At 36.1% G+C, this 24721-nt stretch overlaps 3 protein-coding genes and 1 pseudogene across 3 annotated transcripts; 1 reads left to right on the forward strand and 3 right to left on the reverse strand.

Moving 5' to 3' along the window:
• Positions 1 to 645: 645 nt before the first annotated feature.
• On the reverse strand, positions 646 to 3226 carry LOC110687079 (NDR1/HIN1-like protein 1). Its single transcript, XM_021863707.1, has 2 exons — positions 2652 to 3226; positions 646 to 1381 (listed from the first exon to the last, which is right to left on the reverse strand). The coding sequence occupies exons 1-2, from the start codon at positions 2985 to 2987 to the stop codon at positions 1016 to 1018; spliced, it is 702 nt and encodes a 233-aa protein (XP_021719399.1). The 5' UTR covers positions 2988 to 3226; the 3' UTR covers positions 646 to 1015.
• A 1501-nt stretch (positions 3227 to 4727) lies between these two features.
• Positions 4728 to 5710, reverse strand: LOC110687185 (annotated as a pseudogene).
• A 1707-nt stretch (positions 5711 to 7417) lies between these two features.
• LOC110687186 (reticuline oxidase-like) lies at positions 7418 to 8632 on the reverse strand. The gene has a single exon (XM_021863798.1). It carries the CDS (start codon positions 8630 to 8632, stop codon positions 7418 to 7420), a length of 1215 nt encoding a protein of 404 aa, XP_021719490.1.
• Positions 8633 to 13654: 5022 nt separating this feature from the next.
• LOC110687187 (peroxidase 56-like) lies at positions 13655 to 16021 on the forward strand. Its single transcript, XM_021863799.1, has 5 exons — positions 13655 to 13709; positions 14226 to 14314; positions 14431 to 14616; positions 14994 to 15159; positions 15281 to 16021. Exons 1-5 carry the CDS (start codon positions 13655 to 13657, stop codon positions 15697 to 15699), a joined length of 915 nt encoding a protein of 304 aa, XP_021719491.1. The 3' UTR covers positions 15700 to 16021.
• Positions 16022 to 24721: the final 8700 nt, after the last annotated feature.

Consider the following 24721-nt stretch of genomic DNA (forward strand, 5'->3'; position numbering starts at 1 on the left):
ATTAGGGTGTTGTTCTTTCTTACTTATAATTAGTTTTGCTTAGCAAGAAAAAGTCTCGAGCTTAATTTGGGATGTCTTTTCTCGAATTACTTTTTTATATGACTCGCAATCCATAACTACTAATCTATTAAAACTAAAGTAAAAACCAATTACATCATCTTTGTATGTGTGTTAATATTTCATGAAATAAATTTCCGTCAAAATTATCATTCCTATTCTTTGTTCTGCCAAATTCAAAGATACAGAAAATAATTCTTTATATAAATGAAATTGTGAATTTCAATATACCAAAAACATATTAATGACTTTTTTTTTCTTTCTCGATCAAAAACTCTCTTTTATGTTGGTTATATACTTATTTATTTGTTGCAAATTAATTAGCTTGTAACATTTTAATAAAAAAAATTTATTTCTATTCTAAATCGTGCAATACCGAGTATTAATAATCTAGTTAACATGCAAAAGGGCCTAAGTAATGATCAATAGTTTGAATTGTTCAAGGAAAAGGAAGCATAGTTGGAGTTGTTGCTATTTTCCAAAATTAAATCGGACAATTTAAAGTCTTACAATTTTATCAAAAGTCATGAAACCAGTTAAATTGTTGTGTTTATTTATTTTACTCTATACTAGTATACTACTAATAAAACCAAGTGACCCAGCGATGAGGTATACACATACAAGATAAACAAAAGCAAATGAAAGTAGTATAAGAAATTGCTTCTTTTGAAACTCGTAAACATTATTATATATTTATTCACTAAACAACATCACCTTGTTTTTAAATCAATTAAAGAGTAGAAATATTACAATTGACATCATTTAATAACATCACAATTCTTTTTTTAAAAAAAAGCCACTAATTACAATAGGCAAAAGAAGCCTCCAAAGAATCCCCAAAAATATTTATACTTATTACAATACATAAATAAAATTTTAAAAAAATAATTACATCTCACCATCATATGCCATCAAACATTACAAAAAAAAAAAAAAAATAATAATAATAATTAATTAATTAAGTGAAATAAACAGGGCATTTTGTTCCGACTAAATGAGGCAAGAGCAATCCATTGGGGCCCACTTGAGCAGCACAATTAGCATGCATTTTATGTGTTTTGCTGTTGGTACCCCACGATAATATCTCGAATTTAAAAACTGATGTAATTTGAAGTCGAAATGGGACGTTCCCAGCCGTTAGATCTTTTTGCATCTCCGCCCACCGTTGAATCTTGACCGTCAAAGTGGGCCCTTCTAAGCCCGTTTGAAGTATTTTTGTACTTTTGCACTCTTGATCAAACTCACTCGTCACCAATGGGATTCCACCAATTAGTTGTTCTTTGTAAAAAACTGCACATTCTATTGAATCATAGTGGACTGTAACCTGAAAATCAAAAACATATGTAGATGACTAAGATGAGTTTGCATGGATGTTTTAAGATTTAAATTTTTGTGTCAAAAACGTCCCAAAATACAGCATACCACCATCACCAAGTCGACCTGACTTGGATTTAACATGCCGGGATAGCTATATGTGCTATATTGACATATAAAGCTGGACACCGTACCGCGCCGTGTCCTGCTGCCCCACGGCGAGTTGTGTCGTGCCTAGCCACACGGCGGCCGTGCCCTGTCATTCCGTTAGGTTAGCACGGTCGTGCCGTGTCGTGCCGGTCATTTCCATAAGTCGGCCACGGCACGGCACGGCCCACGTGCCTAGCGTGCCGTGTCGTGCCGGCCTCCCGTGCCGCCCATTTATTTATTTATTTTTTCAATATTTGCTTTATTATTTTGTTAAAAAAAATATTAATTTTATTATAAAAGTATCGTGCCGCCCGCCATGCTCGTGCCAAATTTCAATTTACTTGTTCACGGCACGGCCCACGGCCCACCGGCCGTTTCACATGCCGTGTCGTGCCGCTGTCGTGCTCGTGCCGGGCCGGGCAACCCGTGTGCCAGCCTGGCCCATGCCCAGCTTTATTGACATACAAGATATTTAATGTTATCTTTTCACCTCAATCAATATTAATTGAACTTATTAGACTTAATTAGAACTAATTTACCTAGAATTTAACCTAAACAATTTGCAACCCGGATAAAACCAATAACTTACATTTGGTAATGTAAACCTAACACACCCATAATATTATGCGGAATACGTCACTATGAAGTCAGTATAAAGGTAGCGGATTATACTTGCAACTTAAGCAAGCTATATGCTTGGTGTAGCTTAGCTTATCTCATTCTAACTAGCTAGATTATTAGTAAGATTACTTATTTTAGTAATCAGCAAATCAGATAAAACCTAGCATCATGAAATAAAAAAACAAATATTAAACTACATTAAAAAAGAATTGTGCTTGTAATGAAACAAAATATCAAATTTGTTAAAAAGAATAATTGAGAATAGACAAATTCTATAGGTAACCCTTGATGTAAAGTAACAAAAGTAGAAACTTTAAACCTTAACTAAACATAATTATCATCAATTGACATATAATTATATCATAAGTTTTTAACTAATGTCGTTTTAGTCACTTAAAAGAACATATAATTTAATACTTATAAGTAACCTTTTAGTGCTATGTAACTTATGTAAGTATATTAACACTATTATGGAGTAAGTATATGGATAATACATGTGTAAATCATACCTTATGATTAGGATTGCGGATTGTGACATTGAAATTGACAGCAACACTTTCCGGTGGCGCAGATTGTTGGGCCTGGGCCAAAGCTGGAATGGAAAACTCCTGAATGTGAAACCTGGGCCTATGTGGACGGAGGCCCAGCCAAATGATAAAGGCGATTAGGCCCGCAATAAAGAAGATAAATAAAAAGATGGTGCATATGAACTTGGAGACTCTTGTGCTTAGGCTCTCCTTCACCCGGTGGGCGTAATACCGGACCGTGTGGGTACGGTGGTAGTACGGTTGTTGTCTGTTATTGTCTCCGTGGATCGGGAGGTGGCCTTGGTTGTGGTGGTTCATTCCTCGCGGCTATTTGCTTTTCGTGTTTTTTATATGGAGGAGAGGTGAAGGAATGATGAGATGGGTTTTCGATCAGTTTGAATAAACATGTAAGTGTTTTAAGGTTTTAGGTGTATATGTAGAGTAACACTTGAAGTATAGGATTGTTGCATGTAGAAAGAAAGGAATATAATAGATTGTTAAATGAATGGAAGTTTGTAGCAAAAGCTAGAGCCTAAAGATATGTTTTCTTACGGGATCTTGGGCAAGCAGTTCGTTCCAATTCTTAGAGTAATGATTTCAATAAATATATATATATATATATATATATATATATATATATATATATATATATATTGGCTTGTAGGAGGATAAAGGGAGGGACAATATGTCCTTTTATATAAAATACTGAGTATATACTTGAGCACCAAACATGGACTTAGATATTCTTCAAAAAAAATAATTATAATTAATAAAAATAGAAAACATTCCAATACAATTCGATCATTTGATTTTTTTTTTGGGTTACTAAGGACACTATTGGGTTGCGGGCTAAACACTTTGAAAGTGGGGAGAAAGAGTATGAGAATCCCTACCCAAAAGTACCTCTAGTGAGGTTTGATCCCACAACTTTATAGTTGTAAAGTGCATGTAAACTTTTCAACTAGACTAAACCTTACTTATTATTCGATCATTTGAAGATATACATACAATGACAAATGGTGGTAATGATATCAAATATGTTGTATGTATAGTTGTATTCTCCGTATTTGGAATTGAATGATGCATAGTCTTATGACAATTTTCGTGATAATGTTCATCTCTAACAGTACATTGAATGCATAGTTTATTTTATATGCATATAATATTTTGTCGTTGATATTGGAATAAGACTTTTCTTGAAAAATATAAACGATTGAAAGAGTATAAAAGTTCATTAATTATACAAAGATTTATTAATTCTACACTATCTCCGTATTAAGCTAGGTAAAAATATTGCTAGATCTAGCTAATTTTAATGTGTCCATTTCAAATAAGCTCAAACGGAAATAATAAGAAGGTTGTGTTTTGTGTATGATTACTTTTACAAAAATAACATGACTACGTTGATGAAATAAGGTGAGAAGAGCAAATAGAATTTTATTCAATCCATAAAGTATTCAAAGGTACATATTTATAACATATTTGTTGTTGCCTCAAGGCTTGTTACATATCTTATCGTTTGGCATCGGTGAAATTCCTTGCGGATAGTTGAAAACGTTGCAAGGATCAATGATTGTCTTGGCCTTGACTAATCTCTTGTAATTGTTAATAAAGTACTTCACACCCCAAGATCTTTCTTCCTGCATTCTAGAATCAACATCATCATAATTCTTTTCAACAAGATCTAAATCTAAGTAGTTAATGTAGGTTGCCCTTGGATTAGACGAAACGAAGGGAGTCATGAACTTGTATAACCCCCTTACCCAAACTATATATCTATCGTTGTTCGCATCATCCTCTTTTCCCCACACCGCCGAATATTGGATGTTGAAGAGGTTTCCTTCTCGATGAGGAAAAGCAATCGAGCCATTGTTTATTCGAGCCAATTTTCATCCGTAAGGGTCCATCGTGATATGACCCTTAGTCTCCTTGGCGAGTATATCCATGGCACCACGTAGGCCATCTATGGGAATTGGTGTTGTTACATAGTCCGGCTTTGCTTTGAAATAGATTTTATCCCGTACAAATCGATTCTTTAGATCATCAATTGTGCCTCCTTCACCGAGGTTGGTGAAGTACAAAACCGACTTTATCCAACTCATATATTATAGATAGTGCTCTGAGTTTTGGCCCGAGGAATTGCCCAAAGATTAATGCAACAATATTAGTACCATTTCCGCCAGTATTATTAGTTTTAATAATAACAAAAAGGAAAAACTCATCAGGTAAGAAAGGCCCTACCTTTTGCCATTTGTGCACTAATTGAGAAAATTCGTTGACCTGACCACTTCTTAAGACTTTAACAGTAGTGACCTTAGGAGGCACCTCCACCAAATAATCTTCCAAGCATACACAATTCCTAAACTTACCCCAGCAACACCGATAATGGCCCAAAACACATCCTCCCCCATGGCAGCCCGGTCCAAGACTTTACCAGTTGGGATCACGAGGAGGGCATCGATCACATTATCTGCAGCCAGCCCATATTTCCTAGACAAAAACCCAAAACCACCTCCTAATACGTGACCCCCAAACCCCATTGACCAGCACTTATTACCACCAGAGAACCCATACACTCCCTTAGATTGTGTTACTATGTTATAATACACTTGACCTATGGTTGCACCACCCTCAACCCAAGCTGTTTTCGATCGTAAATTCACCTCCACCCTATCTAAATTCATCATGTCGATGATCACATATGGCTTCCCATCAGTTGAAACTGATGAAATGCCCTCATAACTATGCCCACCACTCCTAATCCTAACCTCATAATCATTTTTCTTAGAGCAAAGAAAACTGCTTACAAGTTGTTCTTTGCTCTTAGGGAGTATAATAACAGATGGTTTCGGGTTTTTGAGGGTCGAAAATCGAAGATTTTGGAGAGAAAAATGGAGAAGATTGTAGTAAGATGTTGTGTTACGTTGATTTTGTGAAGTTGGTAGAAGAGAGAAATTTGTGACACGATGATTACTTAAGCAAGAGGTGATCGATTGTGATGGTTGTGACAAGGAAACAACACAAAGAGAAGCTAAAATCATTAATATGAGTCTAATAAGATTAAAAATAAGCATTTGTATTATAAGATAATCTTAGCTAACAAATGTGTTATTAGAATTGATCGATTTACTATACCAATTTATAGAACAGCTATGTGAGAAAACTTACAAGATGTTCAACATGCATAAAACTCGTGAACCACTTTTATTTATTTAATGCTGAATTATTGTAATGTTTTTCATGTGGACATGGTCTATTGAATAATTAATGTCATAAGACTCATAACCTCCTAGAGAATAATTGAGATGTATTACCTTATAAAACAACTCTACAGGTGTTTGGGTGCCAAAATGGATTCCCATTTTGGGACCTGAAAATCAAGTGGATTCCCATTTTGGGTCCCTGAAAATCAATTGGGCCACTAAGCCTAATAGCCTTGAGTAAGGTCTATTATCATCAATATCGGTCCAAAGGTAAAGTCATTAAAAGAGCCCACACGCTCAGAGCTTGACACGTGTCTTGAGGGTCCCATGCTATTTACTACCTCATGGGTAAAAATTCCACCATAGTCGGATATTCACTGTTAGCCTCAAGCATTTATACTCTTGCATTGCGTTTAATACTCTCCTATTATATTATTAAAAGGACTGACTTAGGCTTTGGAGGGGCGTTTCTCGTACAACCCTCGAGGTCAGTTAACGTGCTTTGTTGTGCAAGAAACCCTCGGTCCATCATCCTTGGACCGAGAACCGACTTCGGCCCATTTGACTAAGGAACCTCTTAGGTCCACATTGTTTGTACCGAAACAACAGGTTTAACAAAAATCAATTTTAAGTGAGATATATTTTATTTTTTGTAACAAATAAAGTGAGATATATTACCTAATACTTCCTCCATAAGCACCATTTACACATTTGACATTGTTCACATGTTTCTTTTTAATTCATATTTTAATATTCAAATCATGAAGAACATAGTCATGTTGAGTCATGTTATTGCTTTTACAAGGAGATTTATAGCCAAAATCTATTAGAAAAAAAAAAGATTTTGGGCTTTGCAAACTTCACCCTGCCCCATGTTTGCCAATCTTGTTGATAAGAAGGATGAGACTATCTTAGTCATAAATACCTTTGCGTCTTCAATTTATAAAGTGTTAGCTCTACACTCTGTTAATGCTATTTTTGTTCACCTTATTTTTGTCTATCAGATCTTATCTGAACTTATTTTATAATTTGATCTGATCAAATTACTTGCAATAAATTGGCCTTTGTCACTAAATTAGATTAAAATATATATAATATTTGTATTGTGCATCTCTTCAACAATTCTAATATATATAATTATTTGTATTATTGTACATTGTTTCAAAAAAAAAAAGTTATTGTATAGTACATCTCTTCAAGGATAGATTCCGTAGAGCATCAACAAGCTGAGCTTTCAAAAAATATGGGAATGACTACCTCAATTTGTTAAGTTAGCATAAAGAATACCTTTTCACTTACCAATCATTCACACACTCACACGTTTCGGATTAATAGTTTGAAATTAGTGAATAAGGTAGCACTTTTTGTCTACTCCCACCATCCCATATTTTCTTACTTGTATACTTGTCTAGTTAGTTGACTAGTTGCATACAAATCATATATAAATTTCGGATCATAGTTGCGTATGATCTTAATGATATTTGATCTCAAACAACATTGGATTATTATTTCTCATTTCATCATACATATTAATGTACACTTGATTCACAACTCATCATGATATTGTACACTAGAAGAAGGAATACCCTGTATATGATTGAATACATTTTGCTGATCAATAATGGTCTTGACTTTCACCAATTTATCATAGTTTCCCAAGAAATATTTCTCCCCCCAAGCTCTAGCCTTTTCAACAATATCATCATCTTTATTCGTGAAATCGATTGTTCCAAGATCAAGGTCTAGGTAATTTACATAAGTTGCCCTAGGGTTAGAAGCTACAAAAGGCGTCATGTAATCATAAACTTTCTTAATCCAACTCAAAATCCGATTATCATCATCTTCCTCTACCCAAAATGAAACGTACAAAATGTTGTATAGGTTTCCTTTTCGGTGAGGAAATGCTATCGAATCATTGCTTATCCGATCCATAATACCTCCATAAGGGTCCAAGAGTAGAAGCCCCATAGGTTCTATAGCAACCATTTCAAGTGCACCCTCTAGTCCCTCAATCGAGATGGGCTCCCGAACATAATCAGACTTGGCCTTGATGTATGACTTATCAGACCAATACCGCGATTTTAAATTTTGGGTTGTACTCCCTTTAGGAAGGCCCGAGAAATACAAAACAGACTCAATCCAACTCATTTCGAGATACTCTTCTTCATCAATCTTCAACTCCGGATAATGTTGGTTTACGATTGACATCGCCTCAAGTCTTAACCCTAGATAAAACCCTTTAAAAGTAACATACACTTCTTTACTTGTGCTGGCAGTGAGATAAATTGAGATATGAAAACCATCATCCAAGTATGGTGCAACAAATTGCCACTTGTATATTAATTGAGCCAACTCATGAATTGGGCCTTCTTTAGTAACACTGAAGCAAGTGACCCTTATAGGGACATGGACTAGTTGAACCTTCCACCCATAAACAACCCCGAAATTCCCGCCACCACCGCCTCGTAAAGCCCAAAACACCTCCTCCCCCATCTCAGCCCGGCCCATAACCCGGCCCTCGGCATCAATAAAACCCACATCCAACACATTATCAGCTGAAAGCCCATACTTCCGGCCCAAAACCCCAATCCCACCGCCAGAAAAATGGCCACTAACACCAACTGTGGGCCCCAACCCAGCAGGAAACCCATAATAACTACTGTGGGCTGCAATAGCAGAGTATAATTCCCCTAAAGTTGCACCACCTTCAACCCAAGCTGACTCAGATTCAAGATCAACAATCACACGGTTGAGATTCATCATATCAATGATAACAAATGGGTTGTTGCCACGTGGAATTGAGGATATACCTTCATAACTATGACCACCACACCTGATTCTAATCTCTAAATATGATCCTCTGCAGCAGAGTACAGAGTTAGCTAGCTGCTCCTTACTCTCAGGTAAAATTATAGCCGTTGGTTTTGGGGTTGAATCTTTAGCAACCCTTAGATTTTGGAGCGAGAATTTGAGTAAATGATTGTAGTGTATAGAAGAAATGTGGTTTGAATTTGGGTGTAAAGTAAAGTTTGTTATTTTATGATTATTTAGACAATTAATTATGGAAAAATCTGTGGTTTGAGAAAGAATATTGGCAAATTGGTTAAGAAATATGACAATTTGAAGAAAAAAGATTGGATTTTTATGGAATTTCGACATTGATGAAAGGAATTACAAATAGTGGAAAAAGATACTGTAACACTGATGATGCTAGTGAAGGTGATATTGTATATAAAAGGAAATTTATGTCAGGTGGTTGAGAATATTCACTATCGCGTGTTTCATGGCGAAAATATTACTCACAAATTCTACTACAAAAATTTAGTAGTACTGTACGTCTGTAAATGATGGTAAATGTAAGACTGGTAAATCTGGTTTAGGTCTTGGTTTCAATAAATAATTACCGCCGTTAAAAATGTACAAGTGTACAATCATACAGAGTATCACCTTACGTCCTTACCTTATCATGTCGAAAGTTTTTCCAAAATGAGTAAATGCGGAAAAAAAAATATTACTTTACATGATATCCTGATGAATTTTTATTTTTTTTTTTAAACAAGAATTTATCCTGAATTAGCTTAGGTACTGTATTAAATTTCCTCAAAAAATCTTAGGTTTTAAATTAATTTTTTTAATGATTATTAAGACGGAGCATTATTGTATAAATGTCGTTCATGTGCTAAATTCTACTTAGTCAAAGTGATTTTACTTTCTGAAAAAACTTTTTACTTGAATTTAATTAATTTTTTATTGTCAGGATGATAATCATTGAATTGTTTTAAATGATTATGGTAATAGATTACTTATTTTAGAATTAAAAAAATCTCATAAAGTATAACTCCACGTCTCCACTATCATTCTCCGCTGTCAAAGAAACAAAAACTATTTGTATGATACGTCCCCTCGGCAGGTAAAAGATAGCCATTCACATATTGGAATGGCCTATCGTGCCGACGAAAGTACGATATGGAGGAAGATATGTCATACTTTTGTCCATGAAATAGGCCATTTTTTTAATTTTTAATCTTTTTTTTTATTTTTTAATTGGAAACGAGATACAGCAATTTGTGACAAGGTGGATAACTGAAGGACGTGTGCAATACAGCAATAATGTTGATCAGCCTTATTAGACGAGCGCTTCATAGGGCCTCACAACTAGACACAAGCAAATACATAACAATGACAATTTTGTAGATAATGACATTTTAAGAGTACTAATGAGAGGTAATATAATACTCCCTCCGTCCCATAATATATCTCCTCCATTCTACTAATATTGCAACAACTGGAGTTTTACACTATTCACCACGCTTGTTTGACCACATATTATGATCTATGCATAAAGTAAAATATAGTCATGTGGAATCTTGTTAGATTCATCACGTAAAATACTTTTACGATATCAACTTTTTATAATTTTTACTCTCATATAATTATAAATATTTAACATATAAAATGTAATTTGGGATGCGTAGTTTCATCCTAGTTGTAATATTTGTGGAACTGAGGAAGTAGTTCCTATTGTGTTTTTGTCACAATATTTAAGAAATGGGGGAAGTGGAAGAAGTACATTAAAAGTGGAAAAAAGTTAGACAAAAGTACAAGGCAAGTGGATAATGTAAGGGGAGAAAAAGTGAAAAGTACAATTATAGACAAAAGTTAGAGAGAGAAAGTGAAAAAAAGTACAATGCAAATAGATAAGTTAAGGGTAAATTAGGAAGTTTAATGAATAAAGTTAAACCAAGCCTAATCTAATTGCATAACATTAAATCAATCAATAGGAAATTAATCAAGCATTGATAAACAACAATAATAAATCATCCCTTCATATTATTTATGGATCCTCAAGAACCCTAAAAATAAACTACTCGTACATAATTAAATCAAAGCAATTAAATTTAACATAATAAAAACAATAATTATAAAAACCAATATTAAAGAAAATTACCAAAGTAAAATCAACAATAATAATAATCAAACAAAAGTAAAACAATAATAATCATTAAACAAACGGAAAGCAATAGTAATTAGTGCAAAGATGAAATAGACGAAATGTGATGAAAACAAAAACCTACAAATTCCTAATTAGCGTGCAAAACTAAGAACTACAGTACCCTACTTGTACTAACTAATAAATAATAATCAAGGAAGTAAAACTAAAACTAACGAAAAGTTCCGCAAAAACTAATATTAAAGTCAACTAAAGCTAATAAATCATGAAATCCCTCTTAAACTATAACTAATGAAAAACTTACATAACCCCTGACACAACCCACTAATTGGGTATTTATAATTCCCCATCAACCGACATCAAATTAGCGAAATCAAGGGTAGTCATTGGGCCGCCCGCTTTTTCACGTCTAGCAGATCCGATTGTGGACCTTGTTTTTCACTTGGGCCTATAACTTAATCTTTGTTGCTATATGATTTGTGGCCTCATTACTTGGTCCGTAATACTAGCTTGTAAAACTTGGACTTCTTCACCAATCAAACCCTTATTTACCGAACTAAATTTATTTAGTACGCCATTCAGATTTAAATATTCGGTCATAAAATATGATCCGACTCCAATATTTTCGTAGTGGCTCAATAAGCTCGGGAATCGTCATAAATATGCAATTTCCTACAAAATAATACCAACTCTACAAAAACACTAGGAAACGTATACTAGTAATAAAAATGGTTTCGTAGAGTTCAAATAAGCACAAATATGACCGTGGGACGGGGAATAATAATATATATAAATTAGACTTATCAGACCACTAATATCAACATGTATGAGCTTAAAAGGCCAGGAAGAGAAGGTTTTATTTGACTTTAAGAAAAAGGTTTTCTACATTGTCTTGCCTGAGGACATATTTAACAAATGCCATCATTCCAATCCTTTACATTCACACTAGGAATTACATGACTCAATTGCCTAAAAGGCAAATGTCCTAATCTGAGATGCCACAATTTTGCATCATTATTCTGCTTACAATTAGTAGAAAACTTATTACTACTTGCAGTAGAAGCTAAGTGAAAACTATGCTCAAGAGATTTTGCGAAAGGAATATTGTCTGCAAAATACAGACCAGACTTCTGATTACCAATAACAAGTTCCTTGGTCAAGGTAGGACCCTGTAAAATCCATGACTCAGAAGTGAATTTAATGCAGCAAGGAAGATCTTTAGAAAGTTTATGAACATATATCAGATTAAACTGATATTCAGGAACATAAAGGACATCTTTCAGCACAATGTTCTGTTCTATTGTGATTGTTCCTATATAGGATATAGAGACTTTCCTACCATCAGGTATAATTATTGTAAATTCATCACTTTAAAGTTATCAAATACAGTCAAATCACTGCAAATGTGGTCTGTGGCACCACTATCAATTATCCACCCAGTACTAAACTAAAAGCATAAAGAAGGCATAGTTTACCTGCAAAATATGCTACTCTGGAAGTAATTTCATTCTCGTCGGTTTTCTGTTTTTGAACAATTGCAGCACCTACCCCTTCCTTAAAACCATCCAAATAGTTCATAAACTTGGTGTACTGAACTCTAGAAAATGTTGCGGTAACACTCTCATCTCCATTATCAACAAAACTTGTTGAACTATCCCCTTGTGCCATGTTAGGAAATTTCTTGTCCATTATTGAATTTTGGTTCATTTGGGAAACCATGAAGCCTGTAGCATTTATCTACCAAATTACCTGTCATCTTACAATGTTCACAAAACAAAACATGCTTGTTTCCTCTATAGTTATTTGACATGTTTCTTCCTTGAAAGTTCCCTTGATAACCTCCTCTATTATTGTTGTTGTTGTTGTAGTTGTAAGATTGAAAACCAGATTTGTTATTGTTAAAACCTCTATTATCATAGAACCTTCTCCCGTCAGCAGCAAAAGCAAAAGCAAAAGCAAACCCCTCTGTAGAAGTACTACTGTGTTCACTTATCTGCTTGTGTTTTTGTTCTGTAAGCCAAAGTCAGAGTTGGTAAGGGTTGCATCATCAAAATGTTACTCCTAACTTGTTTAAATTCATCTTTCAACTTCATCAAAATTTGCAGGAGTCTTGAATCTTGCTAAATTTTGAGAAATTTCCTTGTCACATTGCACACACATCCACTACAGGTACACACTGGTATTGGATTAACATCATCAAGTTAATCCCATAGTACCTTGATCTTAGCAAAAAACTCAGCTATTTCTTCATTTCCTTGGTGCACAGCAGAAATTTCTTCTGGAATCCCAGAATAACTCAGTTGATGAGACTTGTCCATAACTTTCTTCGTCTAAGTACGTCCTTCCCAATATCCCTAGCAGTCTTATAAAGAATACACTCTTCTTTGTAACTGGTCCAAGCACTCCCAATATCCACCCAATTACCAGATCATTGCATGCATCTAACCCATGCTTTGTAAGTAGGATCTGTAATTACACGAGTATACAAACTTCCATCAAAACTTAGTTTGTTCTTAGTAGACAGACCTATAACCATCGATCTCTTCCAAGAAGCTAAGTATAGTTTTCACCATCAAAAATCTCATAATGAAATGAATTTGTGAATGTTATTATCAAATGGATGTATATAGTAGATTGTAATAGGATCTAGTGTCAATTCCAAATTTCTACTTTGACTATCAAATCCTTGTTCTCCAGCCAACTTGAACAAATCTAAGTATGATCTCATATCAAGAAACCTAAACTCAGAAAATTCTTTCTCCGATCGAAAACTCAACCACAAACCAATCAATCAACAATCTCAACAAAGACGATCAAAATTCTTTTCAACAATGATACCATGTCAAAGTCTGCTAGATGCCATTGAAATACAGCTAAGTATTGAAGGCAAGAAAACGAAGAAGAAGACAACAGGATTTTCACTATCACTGGCACTGCTCCATCCTTGGATGTTTGAGCTTGGGAACTAAAACTAATAATATACTTCATTATTTAGAGAGAAAATAGCAGAGAGAATTCGCACTTAATGCATTTTTTACAACTGTGCATGACTTAATATAGTCAACTAACTAGCAAAAAGAAAAAGAGAAATAACAAAAATGTACAGCTGGAAAATAAGATTCAGTTAATAACAGAATTCTTGTAAACCAGTTAGGCTGCTATGAGCTGGGCTCAATAGTATGCTACACCCTTATTGCATTCATACATTCGAAGTCGAACTAGAGAGAAATATATAATTTACTATAATAGACAAAATCAGAAACTACTAATTAGCTAGTTAGATCTGAAATTCAGGATATAATATATCACGTAGCATGTGTCTTCCTTATATTAAGAGACCACCACTCTTATTGTTACCTGAATTTCCGAGACTCAATTAATTTATATCGCTTAAATTGTAAGCAAAGAAGATTATCAATGAAGTTATTGCGATTGCACCTTCACTTTCTGGCCCTTTGCTTAGAATGTTCTTTCATGATTGCTTTGTACGGGTATGCATCATTCTTATTTATATTCTCTTATTATTGAGTTTACTTAGCAATTTCCAACAAAGGAAATCATATAGCTAGATGTACGCGTTTCTAAAGTATAAGTATCTAATTTTCAGGGTTGTGATGCGTCTATTCTTTTGGATTCCCCAATCAAACAAGCTGAAAAAGATGCACCTCCAAATCTAACTCTTCGGGGATTTCAGATTTTTGACAGAGTTAAAAATGCATTAGAGCAAGCATGTCCGGGAATTGTTTCATGTGCGGATATAGTTGCCGTAGTTGCAAGAGATGTTGTGGCCGCGGTAACTACATACACTACTTCTATCCCCGTCTTATATAATTTAGTCATGCATCTAATTTTATTGATTTACCAAAATTAACCAACATTATTAATTTATTATGATATCTAGTGATACTTAAAGAATTGAAGTATGAATTACAATATTGAAATTGTAATCACAAATTTAAGTTATACATACAACAAGGAATTGGAACAATAATGTATCCATATTATTACACCTTAATAAAGGTTTTTTGTACAAATTAATAGTCAAATTTTGCATTGTTTAATTGCCAAAATTGAATATCATTTCAAATGAAAAGAAAATGAATATTATTATTCGCCTTGAATTTATTAATATTGTTATGTGTTAATGTATATTTACCTCTGCATATATAGGTGGGTGGACCATATTGGGAGGTCGAAACTGGAAGAAGAGATGGTATAATATCATCCCTCAATGAAGCCCTAATTAGTCTTCCATCACCCTCATTAACAATAAACTCTCTAAAAGTAAGTTTTCAACAAAAAGGACTTACTACCAAAGATCTCGTTGTCCTTTCAGGTATTCGCATGCACTTTCTATATACAAGTAATTAAATTAATACTCGTACCATATATATGGTTCATATCTATAAACAAAATTTGAATACCTTATAATCTTGTTATTACGTACAATGTTGCAGGTGCACACACAATCGGAATATCACATTGTTCGTCTTTCATAGACCGAATATACAATTATACTGGTATAGATAACACCTCGGACCCAACCCTAGACCCCGAGTACATGGCTAGGTTAAAATTGAGTTGCACAAAAAATGGTCCAGATGCATTGGTGGAAATGGACCCTGGAAGTTACAAGACTTTCGATGTGCACTACTATGAGCTCGTGTCGAAGAGAAGAGGATTATTTCAATCTGATACTGCTTTACTTGATGATCCTGAAACCAAAGGTTATGTTGAAGCACATAGATATGATGATAGTAGAGAAACTTTTTTCCATGATTTTGGAACATCAATGGTTAATTTGGGTAGGGTAGGGGTACTTACTGGAAATTTTGGTGAAATTAGGAAAGTTTGCTCCAAGGTTAACTCACTCTAATTCCAACACATAGCCAAATGTTTAATTTTCCCATTTTAAAATTATTAATTAATTATTTTATTTATTTTTCTTTTTGAATTCTGATTATCATGTTAATGTGTAAATTCAAATGGTTTGAATTTTTTTTTTTTTCTTGTATAACATAGAAATTGCAAGTCAGAAATTACATTCTTAGTTTGGTACACAAGGGCTAGACGACGTACTTGACATTTGAATTTCCCTAAAAGATAAGAAGTGTCACACTTTACAATTACCTCTATCTCGTTTTCATAATTATTCGACTATTTTATCGTATCACATAAAGTTGTCAACATTATCTTTTGTATGAAAAAAGCTTTTAAACTCCAGTCTTGGGTAATTTAGTAATTTACAAGGAAATATCTTCAGTCGCAAATCCCCCAACATGAATGACAAGTCTGATACTCCCTCCGTCTCTATTTTTTTGTCCAATTGCCAAAATGTGGGTTAAACTTTGAAAACTTTGACCATAAATTCCCGTTGTTCAACAAAAGGAAATATAGCCATGTGAAATCTTGTTTGGTTCGTCTCATTATAAATTTAATTAATATCAACTTTTTACCATTTTTACGCGTGTGAAAATGAAAATATATACGTTTTAACACGTATTTAGAACACCGCACAAAGTTAAATGGGACAAAAATAAAGGGACAGAAAGAGTACAGACAACCAGAGCCTTAATTCTAAAAGGATAGTTAGTGACTTGTGTGACCAGTGATGCTTGGTAATAATGATGATGATTTGTTGTGGGTAATAGGGTAGTAGCTTAACATGCACAATTGGGCCTTGAGTAGGAAGCTTAGTGCTAGAAAATTGGAATTATTAAATTCCAAAATATCAAGTTGTGTAAAAGGCCCAATAGTTTTGGAAGGACCTTTTAGACAAGCCCTTTTATAATTTTTGTCTGTGGGACTAAAGGCAGGTACAATTAATTAGCTAATAGCGGTATTAGAGGTTACCACTATTAGACTCATAATTTAGTAGAGCTAAATTAGATTGCACTACCACTATTGCTTACAAAAAGAAGAAGAAGAAAAAAAAAAATATTTGCACTACCACTAACCTCTATTAGACAAGTTATTTCCTTAGATTAAATTTGATATTATGAAAGCATAAATTAAGGCTAATCTAACAAGATTTCACATGACTTATATTATTCCTTTATAAAGGTTAATCAAAGTAGAGTATGTGAATAAAGCATAGCCAAATTCTTGCAAATTAAGGGAAACAAAGGAAGGCCCCATTCACTTCACCTTATTTTTGCTGAACTGAAATTATTTTTACTTTTAATGAACTGGAATTATTTTTGCTGAACTTAAATTATTTTTACTGAACTGAAATTATTTTTGGTGAACTGAAATTATTTTTACTGATTCTCTGTTGCATTTCTTCTTTAAAGTTACTGATTTTTATTGAACTAAAATTATTTTTACTGAACTGAACTTATTTTTGCTGAACTGAAATTATTTTTATTGAACTGAAATTATTTTTACTAAATATTATTTTTTTAAGGTGAAGTGAACATGATCGAAGTTTATTTCTTTATTTTGAGGTATACCGTTCATATACTGTCATGAAACAACTTCATATACAAGTTAGAATTTCCAAGCTATGGTAAATCAACATCATCCCTCGTAGTTAAGCCAACAAGATTTATTGGTTTGCTAAAGTAATACTCTATAAATCTATAAGTTACAGGTAAAATTGAACTCAGCAGACCCAACTATAGCTTGGATTAAATGTGCAGCACAATTTTTGACGAATAGCCATAACAACACAAACTTTTGCAACAATGTAGTGTCATAAATTCCTATTTCTAGTAGGCAACACAACAGTAAGTGTGTGTCAATTTTGGCACCTGCTTCAACCCATTGCAAAAGTTAATACTCTTGTATTATTATAGCTACTAGTAAAAAAAAGGTAGTATTTTTTACTACACCCAAGCTATGTTTGGTGTAATTGATGCCAATTTACCTTTTGTAAAAAAAATATAATAAGCTATACAAAGTAAAATTAAGTTTACCAAATGTAAGTTCAACAAAACAATTGAAATCCAAAGTAATGCTAATGAATATCGGCAAAATGAGTTTAATTTTGCAAAAACAAGCTCAATTTTAAAATAAGTTAAGAAAAAAATTCAACAAAAACAAGTTAAGCTAAGCAACAAATGAAAGGGGTTAGTTAATCTTAACAAATCTGTACACAGGGATAACATAGTCTTAGTCAACTATAACTACTACATATACTATTTTTTGTATTTATCTTTTCTATCGGGAAATCTTTTGCATAAATTTTTTTTTAAAAAATAAAAATAAATAAATAAATAAATAATGATACTATGAGTAATTAAAACTTTTAAGTAGAGAAAATCGCTCAAGATCTGATGAGCTACTTTTCTTAATACAATAAAATTATATATATAATCTTCATTGAGACGTAACAAGTATTTTGAAAATCAAAACCATCTCTATTAATTAAATTAATTGTTGTATGTATATTGACCTTCACAACTCATAAATGGTGACTAGTGATAGAATACATCGGATTATATACTCCCTTTATCCCATAATACATGACACAGTAAAACACTGCACACATGTCAAATTGTCAATGCACTAATTTAATTTTATTTTTATACACCCTCTATCCCATAATACATGACACGATCAAACATTACACACATGCCATTACACTAGTTTGACTTTATTTTTATATAATTATATATTAATGAAAATTATTTTAAAGTTTATATTATGAAACTTTATATTAAAATCTATCTAACAGCATATTTTATGATAAAATATAATTTTTATTATGTTAGTGAAAAATTATGGTCAAACCTAATGCATGAATAGTGAAAAAAGTCCAATGTCTCATGTATTACGGGACGGAGGGAGTATAATTAAACATTAATGAAAATAATTTTAAAAATTATATTATGCAATTTATATTAAAACCTATGTAATAATATATTTTATGATATATAAAATATATTTTTATTATGTTAGTAAAAAATTATGGTCAAACCTAATGCATAAATAGTGAAAAAAAGCTCAACATCTCATGTATTATGGGACGGAGGGAGTATAATATTATAAGGAGAATGAAAGTTGTTAATCAAAAGGCAAAGAGGATGTTTTAATTTGCATGCATGCATGTGGGATGTGATCAAATTTTCATGAATTCCTGTCAAATCTTTACACTGCATCCTACCCTTATTTCATGGGTGCTCAATAGAATATTCAACACCTTTTACATAACAAACAAACCTGCCGCTGATTTCTTTCTTTTTGTTAGCGTATATAATGATTATTCATTTATTCACAAACGATAACCTTGTTTTTTTAAATAACATGTAGTAGATCATACTTTACCTACACAGATGCGCAATATATATCTAATTTACAAAAAATAAAAATTTTGAGAGCGAAAGTAAAATTTATTGAAAGCTATGAACTTAGTAAATTGGAATAACGATTCCTCTATTTATACGAAATATATAAATTATATATAATAATAGGATATTTTCAAAATATAATACGTAAACAATAATAGAAAGTTGCCAGAGATAATAGAAAGTATGAAAATCCCAACATCCATTTGGAGTTATGTGTTGATGATATTATTTGATAAAACAATAATCGATGAAATTCCAACACCCATTTTTGGAGCTATGCATTGATATTTTGATAAAGCAAATAATGTCATTTTTTACAACTTCCTCCTAAATTTTGTCTTAGCCCTAGTTTGCAGTTTGCACGCTAGTGCATTTGGATTTTTAGTTGTAATTTTGTTAATATTTGAGCTTCATCTGTCACTTCATCCTCCCCTTGATTATAAAGACATGTAACAGTTGTTTCGGGTGAAAACAATGGGACCTTGCCGAAGGTCCGCTGAAACGGAGAAGACTGGATTCGGTCCAAGTTATGTTGCGCCGAAGGTTTCCTGCACAGTAAACACACGTAAACTAGCCTCGGGGGTGTTGCCGAGGAAGGCCCCTCCGATGCTAAAGTCAGTACAATGTGTAGAAAGAGAACACTATGCAAGAGAATTTGTTGCTTGAGGCTTTATTTGAGTATATGAGAATATATGAATCTATGAATATATCTATGAATGTATGAATATTGATGGCTTTTATACCTCTTCATACATGGAGAAGTTGGGCCTTAGCCCAATTGTCTTGCTTTGAGGGCTGACCTTTGACTTTAGCACAATTGGAGAGTTGAACCTTGACCTTGGGCTTTTAATTGGATCATTTAATACCTAGGCCCAATTGGACTAAATTGGACCCAAACAACTTGCCCCCCAGACCCGATTTGGAAGGATGACGGGTCGGGTTTGATTTAATTCAGAAAAGGAGGGAAGTAAATGATTTAATTAATCCAAAAATTTGAATTTAAACCGTAATTAATGAGATAACAACGGTTAAGGCGGATGATTGTGGAAGTTGGACGGATAATGGGCAGTTTAATCGCAAGGTCGTGTGTTTAACGGTTACTTAGTGGGGTATTTAAGAGAAATTGAAACGCGGACTCCCCGTATTCCCATTCTTGGAGATATAAACAGAGGCGCGTCATCTCTCCTCACTTATTCACCAACACAAACCCAGAATTCTCGAGAGAAACCAAGAACCCGCATCAAAACTTCGCAAATTCCCCGAGCATTAAGCTTAGAAACTGAGACTTGCCACTACGAACTCGTAAATCGGCAACTTTCGCTTCAGATTAAGGTAAATTCCTTTGATTTCAGTTTATTTTTCTTCGAATTCGATCTCCTTCCCTTTTTTTTTCGACTTTTTTCTTCGAAATAATCAATGGCAAGAGGAGTTAGAGGTAGAGCCCGTGCTCCAAGAAGAGCAAGGCCAATTCCCGATCCTAGGAACAGGATTGAGACCTGGAATGGACAAAGGCCAGAGTCTGACCCTGCTGAAGGGATTAGGGCGACTCCAATTTCCTCAGCTCCTCCTCAGAGAACGGAGGGGCTGAGCGCTTCTGGACGGGACGATGAAGTTCCCGTTGTCCTTTGGGATATCCTCCCCGGGTTTTCAGAGTGGGAGAATGCCGAAGTAGCTTCGGCCATGATAAAGAACCGCCCCTACTCATGGTGGGTGGAGAATGCCGAACAATATCGGTTTGCCGAGCAAATTGAGTTGCATTACGGCATTTTTGAAGCTGATGGGTATTGGTGCCGAATGCCCGCGGCATCCGATAGAATCCATCGTCCACCCCCGAGGTATGTGGGGGTGTACACAAGACAGCTTCAGTACGGGCTGAGGTTCCCTTTGGACGTATTTGTCCGAGACTTGCTGATCCATTACAATATCTCCCTATGTCAGCTAACTCCTACCAGCATCCGAAGGGTGATGACATACCTATGGGTCTGCAAGTTCTTCAGGTATGTGCCGAACCTGCACTGCTTCAAAAAGCTTCATCGGCTAGTGCCAAATATTCAAAGTGGGCACGGAAGCCATGGTTCTGGGTGGTACCGAATTGAGTCTCGGCCCCAGTACCTGACCATGTGGCCGAACGACTCTTCAGACAAGGACTGGAGAGGTCAATGGATTTGGGTTAGGGCACCCACAGATCCGGGCCACCCTTGCGTCTTCAGCGCTCCCCGGTACCTTGCTGAGCCTGATCCCGACATGGGAAGTCTAGGTCCCCCCGCAGATAACGGGCCGGATCCGAACCTTGATCAACAAAATATCTTCGGCAAGCTGCCGAACCGGGGGGGCAGCGGCCGAATGCAGCATATCCCGGAGACTTGGCTCCCCGATACGCATTATGTTTTCTAAGAGAACATGCTAGCAGCTGTTGGCCTCAGCCGAAAGTTTAAGGATGGTAAGCTTCTTCGGCTGGGGCCGAGGCTTTTTAATTATCTCTTTTTCTCCTCACTTCGCTTTTTTTTTTATGCTGTGCCAACCTAACTGAACTGACCTTTCCCCTTTTCTTTTTCAGAGCGGGACGAGACCAACGTTGGCATTAACTACGCTCGTCTTGGCGTCAACCGAGAACGAGTTGTAACTGATCGGGCCCCGTCTATCACTGAGCCGAGGCATAGGGAAGTTCATCTAGACTCTTCCCACTTCCAAATTGAGGCTGTTGCTCTGTATCAGAGGCAGAAGCCTTGGTGGAAGAAGAGAGACCCCTGGTTTCAGCTGCTGGACGAAGAAGCTGAAGCTGCCCGTACAGCCGAAGAGGTTGCACGGGTTCTCGAAGCTTGCGAAGGAGGAGAAGGGTCCTGCAGAGCTGCTGAAGAGGAAGCTGCAGCTAGGGCAGCTGAAGAAGACGAGGCTTTGCTGAAGACCTCGGTGAGCTTTCAGACTTAACTTTGTCTTCTTCTCTTTTTTTTTTTTTTTTTTTTTTTTTGTATTCACATTCTTCCTCCCCCCTGTCTGTTACAGTCTGAAGAGAGTAACAGACACAGAGAAGGGAAAGCCCCTGTTCGTCCCGAAGACCAAATACAAGAAGAGTCTTCAGACTCAGACATGGACGAGCAGCCCCTTCAGAAAAGGCGCCGAAGAATGGCCATCATCGGGCCGCATGACTTTCAGCGGAGGCCGATGACCATCGGCGTTGAAATAAGGGAACCCGAGGAAGGCAATGGATCGCCGAGGGTTCCCCGGCCACAACCTCAATCACCTCAAAAGACCCCTCCGCCACCTTCTGAGATGGAGGTGGATAAAAAAACTCCCGAATCTAAGGGAGGGGTCCAAGAAGAAATTCAGGAGAGTGCTATTGAGCACAAGAATAAGGATGTCGTGATGCCCAGTGTTGAGGGTTTCACGGCAGACATTGCAAGAGAGGTTGAGGCTTTCGTCCTCACCCCTGAAGAAGAGGAGGTCATAGTAATTGACTCCTCTGAGAAGGATGATGCTGAGCCATCCAAAGCTAAACAAGCTCCATCGTCATCCTTTCCCTCCTTCCAGACTCTGCAATCTGGAGAAATGGGTTTCTCGGCCCCCCGAATTCCAATCCCAGATCACATCTGGGACCTCATATGGGGTCAGAACCGAGAAGGTGCTGCAGCCTACTTCGGCGATTTTGCTGGCATGTCCGAAGTAGATAGGGCAAGAATCTGGTCGCTGAAGGCCACTGCTGGGATGGGCGAATCCAGCAGATCAGTTCCTGACCCAGCCAGGTCTAACCAACTGCTGATGATGCAGGTGATTTTCCTTGCCTTTATTTCCTCTAAAATTCAGCTCTATTTTTATTTATTTTTATTTTTTAACTTGTCTTCCTGTTTTCAGTTCGTGCACAATCAGGTTCTCACTGTAGAGCTGATAGATACCCTACAAGATAGGGTAGACGCTGCCGAGCACGACAATAAGGTAGTTGAAGAGGAATTAAAGCTTGCTAAGCTGAAGCAAGCAGCAGCTGAAGAGAAGCAGCAGAAGGGTGAGGAGTACGAGAAAAAAGCTGCTGAAGCCCTCAAAACCTTCTGCGACGCTATGGAGAAGGAAGTTTTTCCCCCACTGATGGAAGGGGAAAAATTCCTCCAGGAGCACATGGGAGTGGACGTCTCCAAATTCAAGGCTGCCGTTGAGAGCCGTATTCAGGAAGGAGCTGCTGCACAAGCTGAAGTGCAGCAACGGCTAGAAGCTCTTGAAGCCAGCAGAATGGCTGCTGAAGAGCTGCTCCAGGCCAGGGATGTCCAACTCTCAGAGGCTGCTGCTGCTGCTGAAGCTCAGAGAGCTAAGCTCCAAGAGGCTGAGGATCTGCTGATGGCCAAAAAAGAAGAAATGGCCCAGGCTCAGACAGAGGCTTCCCAAGTGCAGCAGGAGCTGAATGAGCTGAAAGGTTCCTCCTCCAAGCTCGCCGACGAGCTGAAGAAATCCAAGGAAAACTTGGAGGAGACCCAGAAGAAGTTAGCTGATGCTGAGGCTCTACTCAAAGTCCGTGTCTATACCCAGGAAGAATATGAAATGGGTTTCAGAAACGGGTTCAGAGTATGCCGAAGAGTCTGCCTTCATGCTGAGCCGAAGCTGGACTGGTCCAAGTATGCTGAATGGGTCCAGAATCCCGAAGACCCTCATATGAAGTATGCAACTCCAGTCGAAGCTGAAATTCTTAAGGTTGAGGAAGCCGAAGAAGAAGCTGAGAGAATGGAGTTGGAGGCTGAACAGAGGGAAAGGGAGGCTCGGCAGAGTGCAAAGCCTGCTTCTTCTGCTGCTGGGGTTGAGGCCACCATGGGGCTCAACAATGCTGATCAGTCTGATCCTCGGGCTGAAGCATAGGAACTCGGGCAGTCGTCTTAAGAATCTTGCGGTTCATCATGCGCTTAACTTTAGACTTGCCGCTTTCTGAATTTTTTGCCTTGTTTTTTGCTTCAGCTTGCCTTGTCGTACAACAGTTTATTTTTTTGCTTATGTACGTATTTCGGCAGCTGTTATTTTCCGCTTGTGGGCGGCTGCCGATACAGTTTAATTGAACTTGTAGCTCAATTTCTGAGCATAAATTATTAATTTGATGCTCTTTTCTTCAGCTGCTTTGTTTTTGAATGCTTTACTGTTTCTTCAATTCTGCTGAACATAAACTTGCACTGATAGTGCTTCTTGCCCCCCCCCAGAAATTGAAGTATGGCTTCAGCTGAATAAACAATTTCTTCATTTCTTAAAAATGGGTATCCGAAACACAGGGCCAACTGAAGGCAATGTTTCGGATAATGGCTTTCTGGGATACAAGGCTCAGTTAAGGCAATATCCCAGAATTGTCCATGGACTCGTCTTTGGAGAACAAGTCTTACTGAAGTTGGACTTCAGCTGAAAGACCAGTGTTCTTTAAAAGGACGAGTTTTGTCAGCAATCTGAAACCCAGTTACCCGAAGGCGAAGGTTTCAGACGAGGCTGAATAAACAATTTTCAACTGTTGCTGTTATCCTTGATTTTCTGTCTATCTTTGAAAAATGGATACCCGAAACACAGGGCCAACTTAAGGCAATGTTTCGGATAATGGCTCTCTGGGATACAAGGCTCAGTTAAGGCAATATCCCAGAATTGTCCATGGAC

The sequence above is a fragment of the Chenopodium quinoa genome, unplaced genomic scaffold (assembly GCF_001683475.1).
Source record: "Chenopodium quinoa cultivar QQ74 unplaced genomic scaffold, ASM168347v1, whole genome shotgun sequence".
NCBI classification, from domain to species: Eukaryota; Viridiplantae; Streptophyta; class Magnoliopsida; order Caryophyllales; family Amaranthaceae; genus Chenopodium; species Chenopodium quinoa.

Bases quoted from the DNA above. Each gene is read 5' to 3' on its own strand.
- LOC110687187 (XM_021863799.1), top strand. From the start codon at position 13,655: ATGATACCATGTCAAAGTCTGCTAGATGCCATTGAAATACAGCTAAGT. The intron at 14,315-14,430 runs GTATGCATCATT...TCTAATTTTCAG, and splicing joins TTCATGATTGCTTTGTACGG to GGTTGTGATGCGTCTATTCT. The intron at 14,617-14,993 runs GTAACTACATAC...CTGCATATATAG, and splicing joins CAAGAGATGTTGTGGCCGCG to GTGGGTGGACCATATTGGGA.
- LOC110687186 (XM_021863798.1), bottom strand. From the start codon at position 8,632: ATGAATCTCAACCGTGTGATTGTTGATCTTGAATCTGAGTCAGCTTGG.
- LOC110687079 (XM_021863707.1), bottom strand. From the start codon at position 2,987: ATGAACCACCACAACCAAGGCCACCTCCCGATCCACGGAGACAATAAC. The intron at 1,382-2,651 runs GTATGATTTACA...TTTGATTTTCAG, and splicing joins TCCGCAATCCTAATCATAAG to GTTACAGTCCACTATGATTC.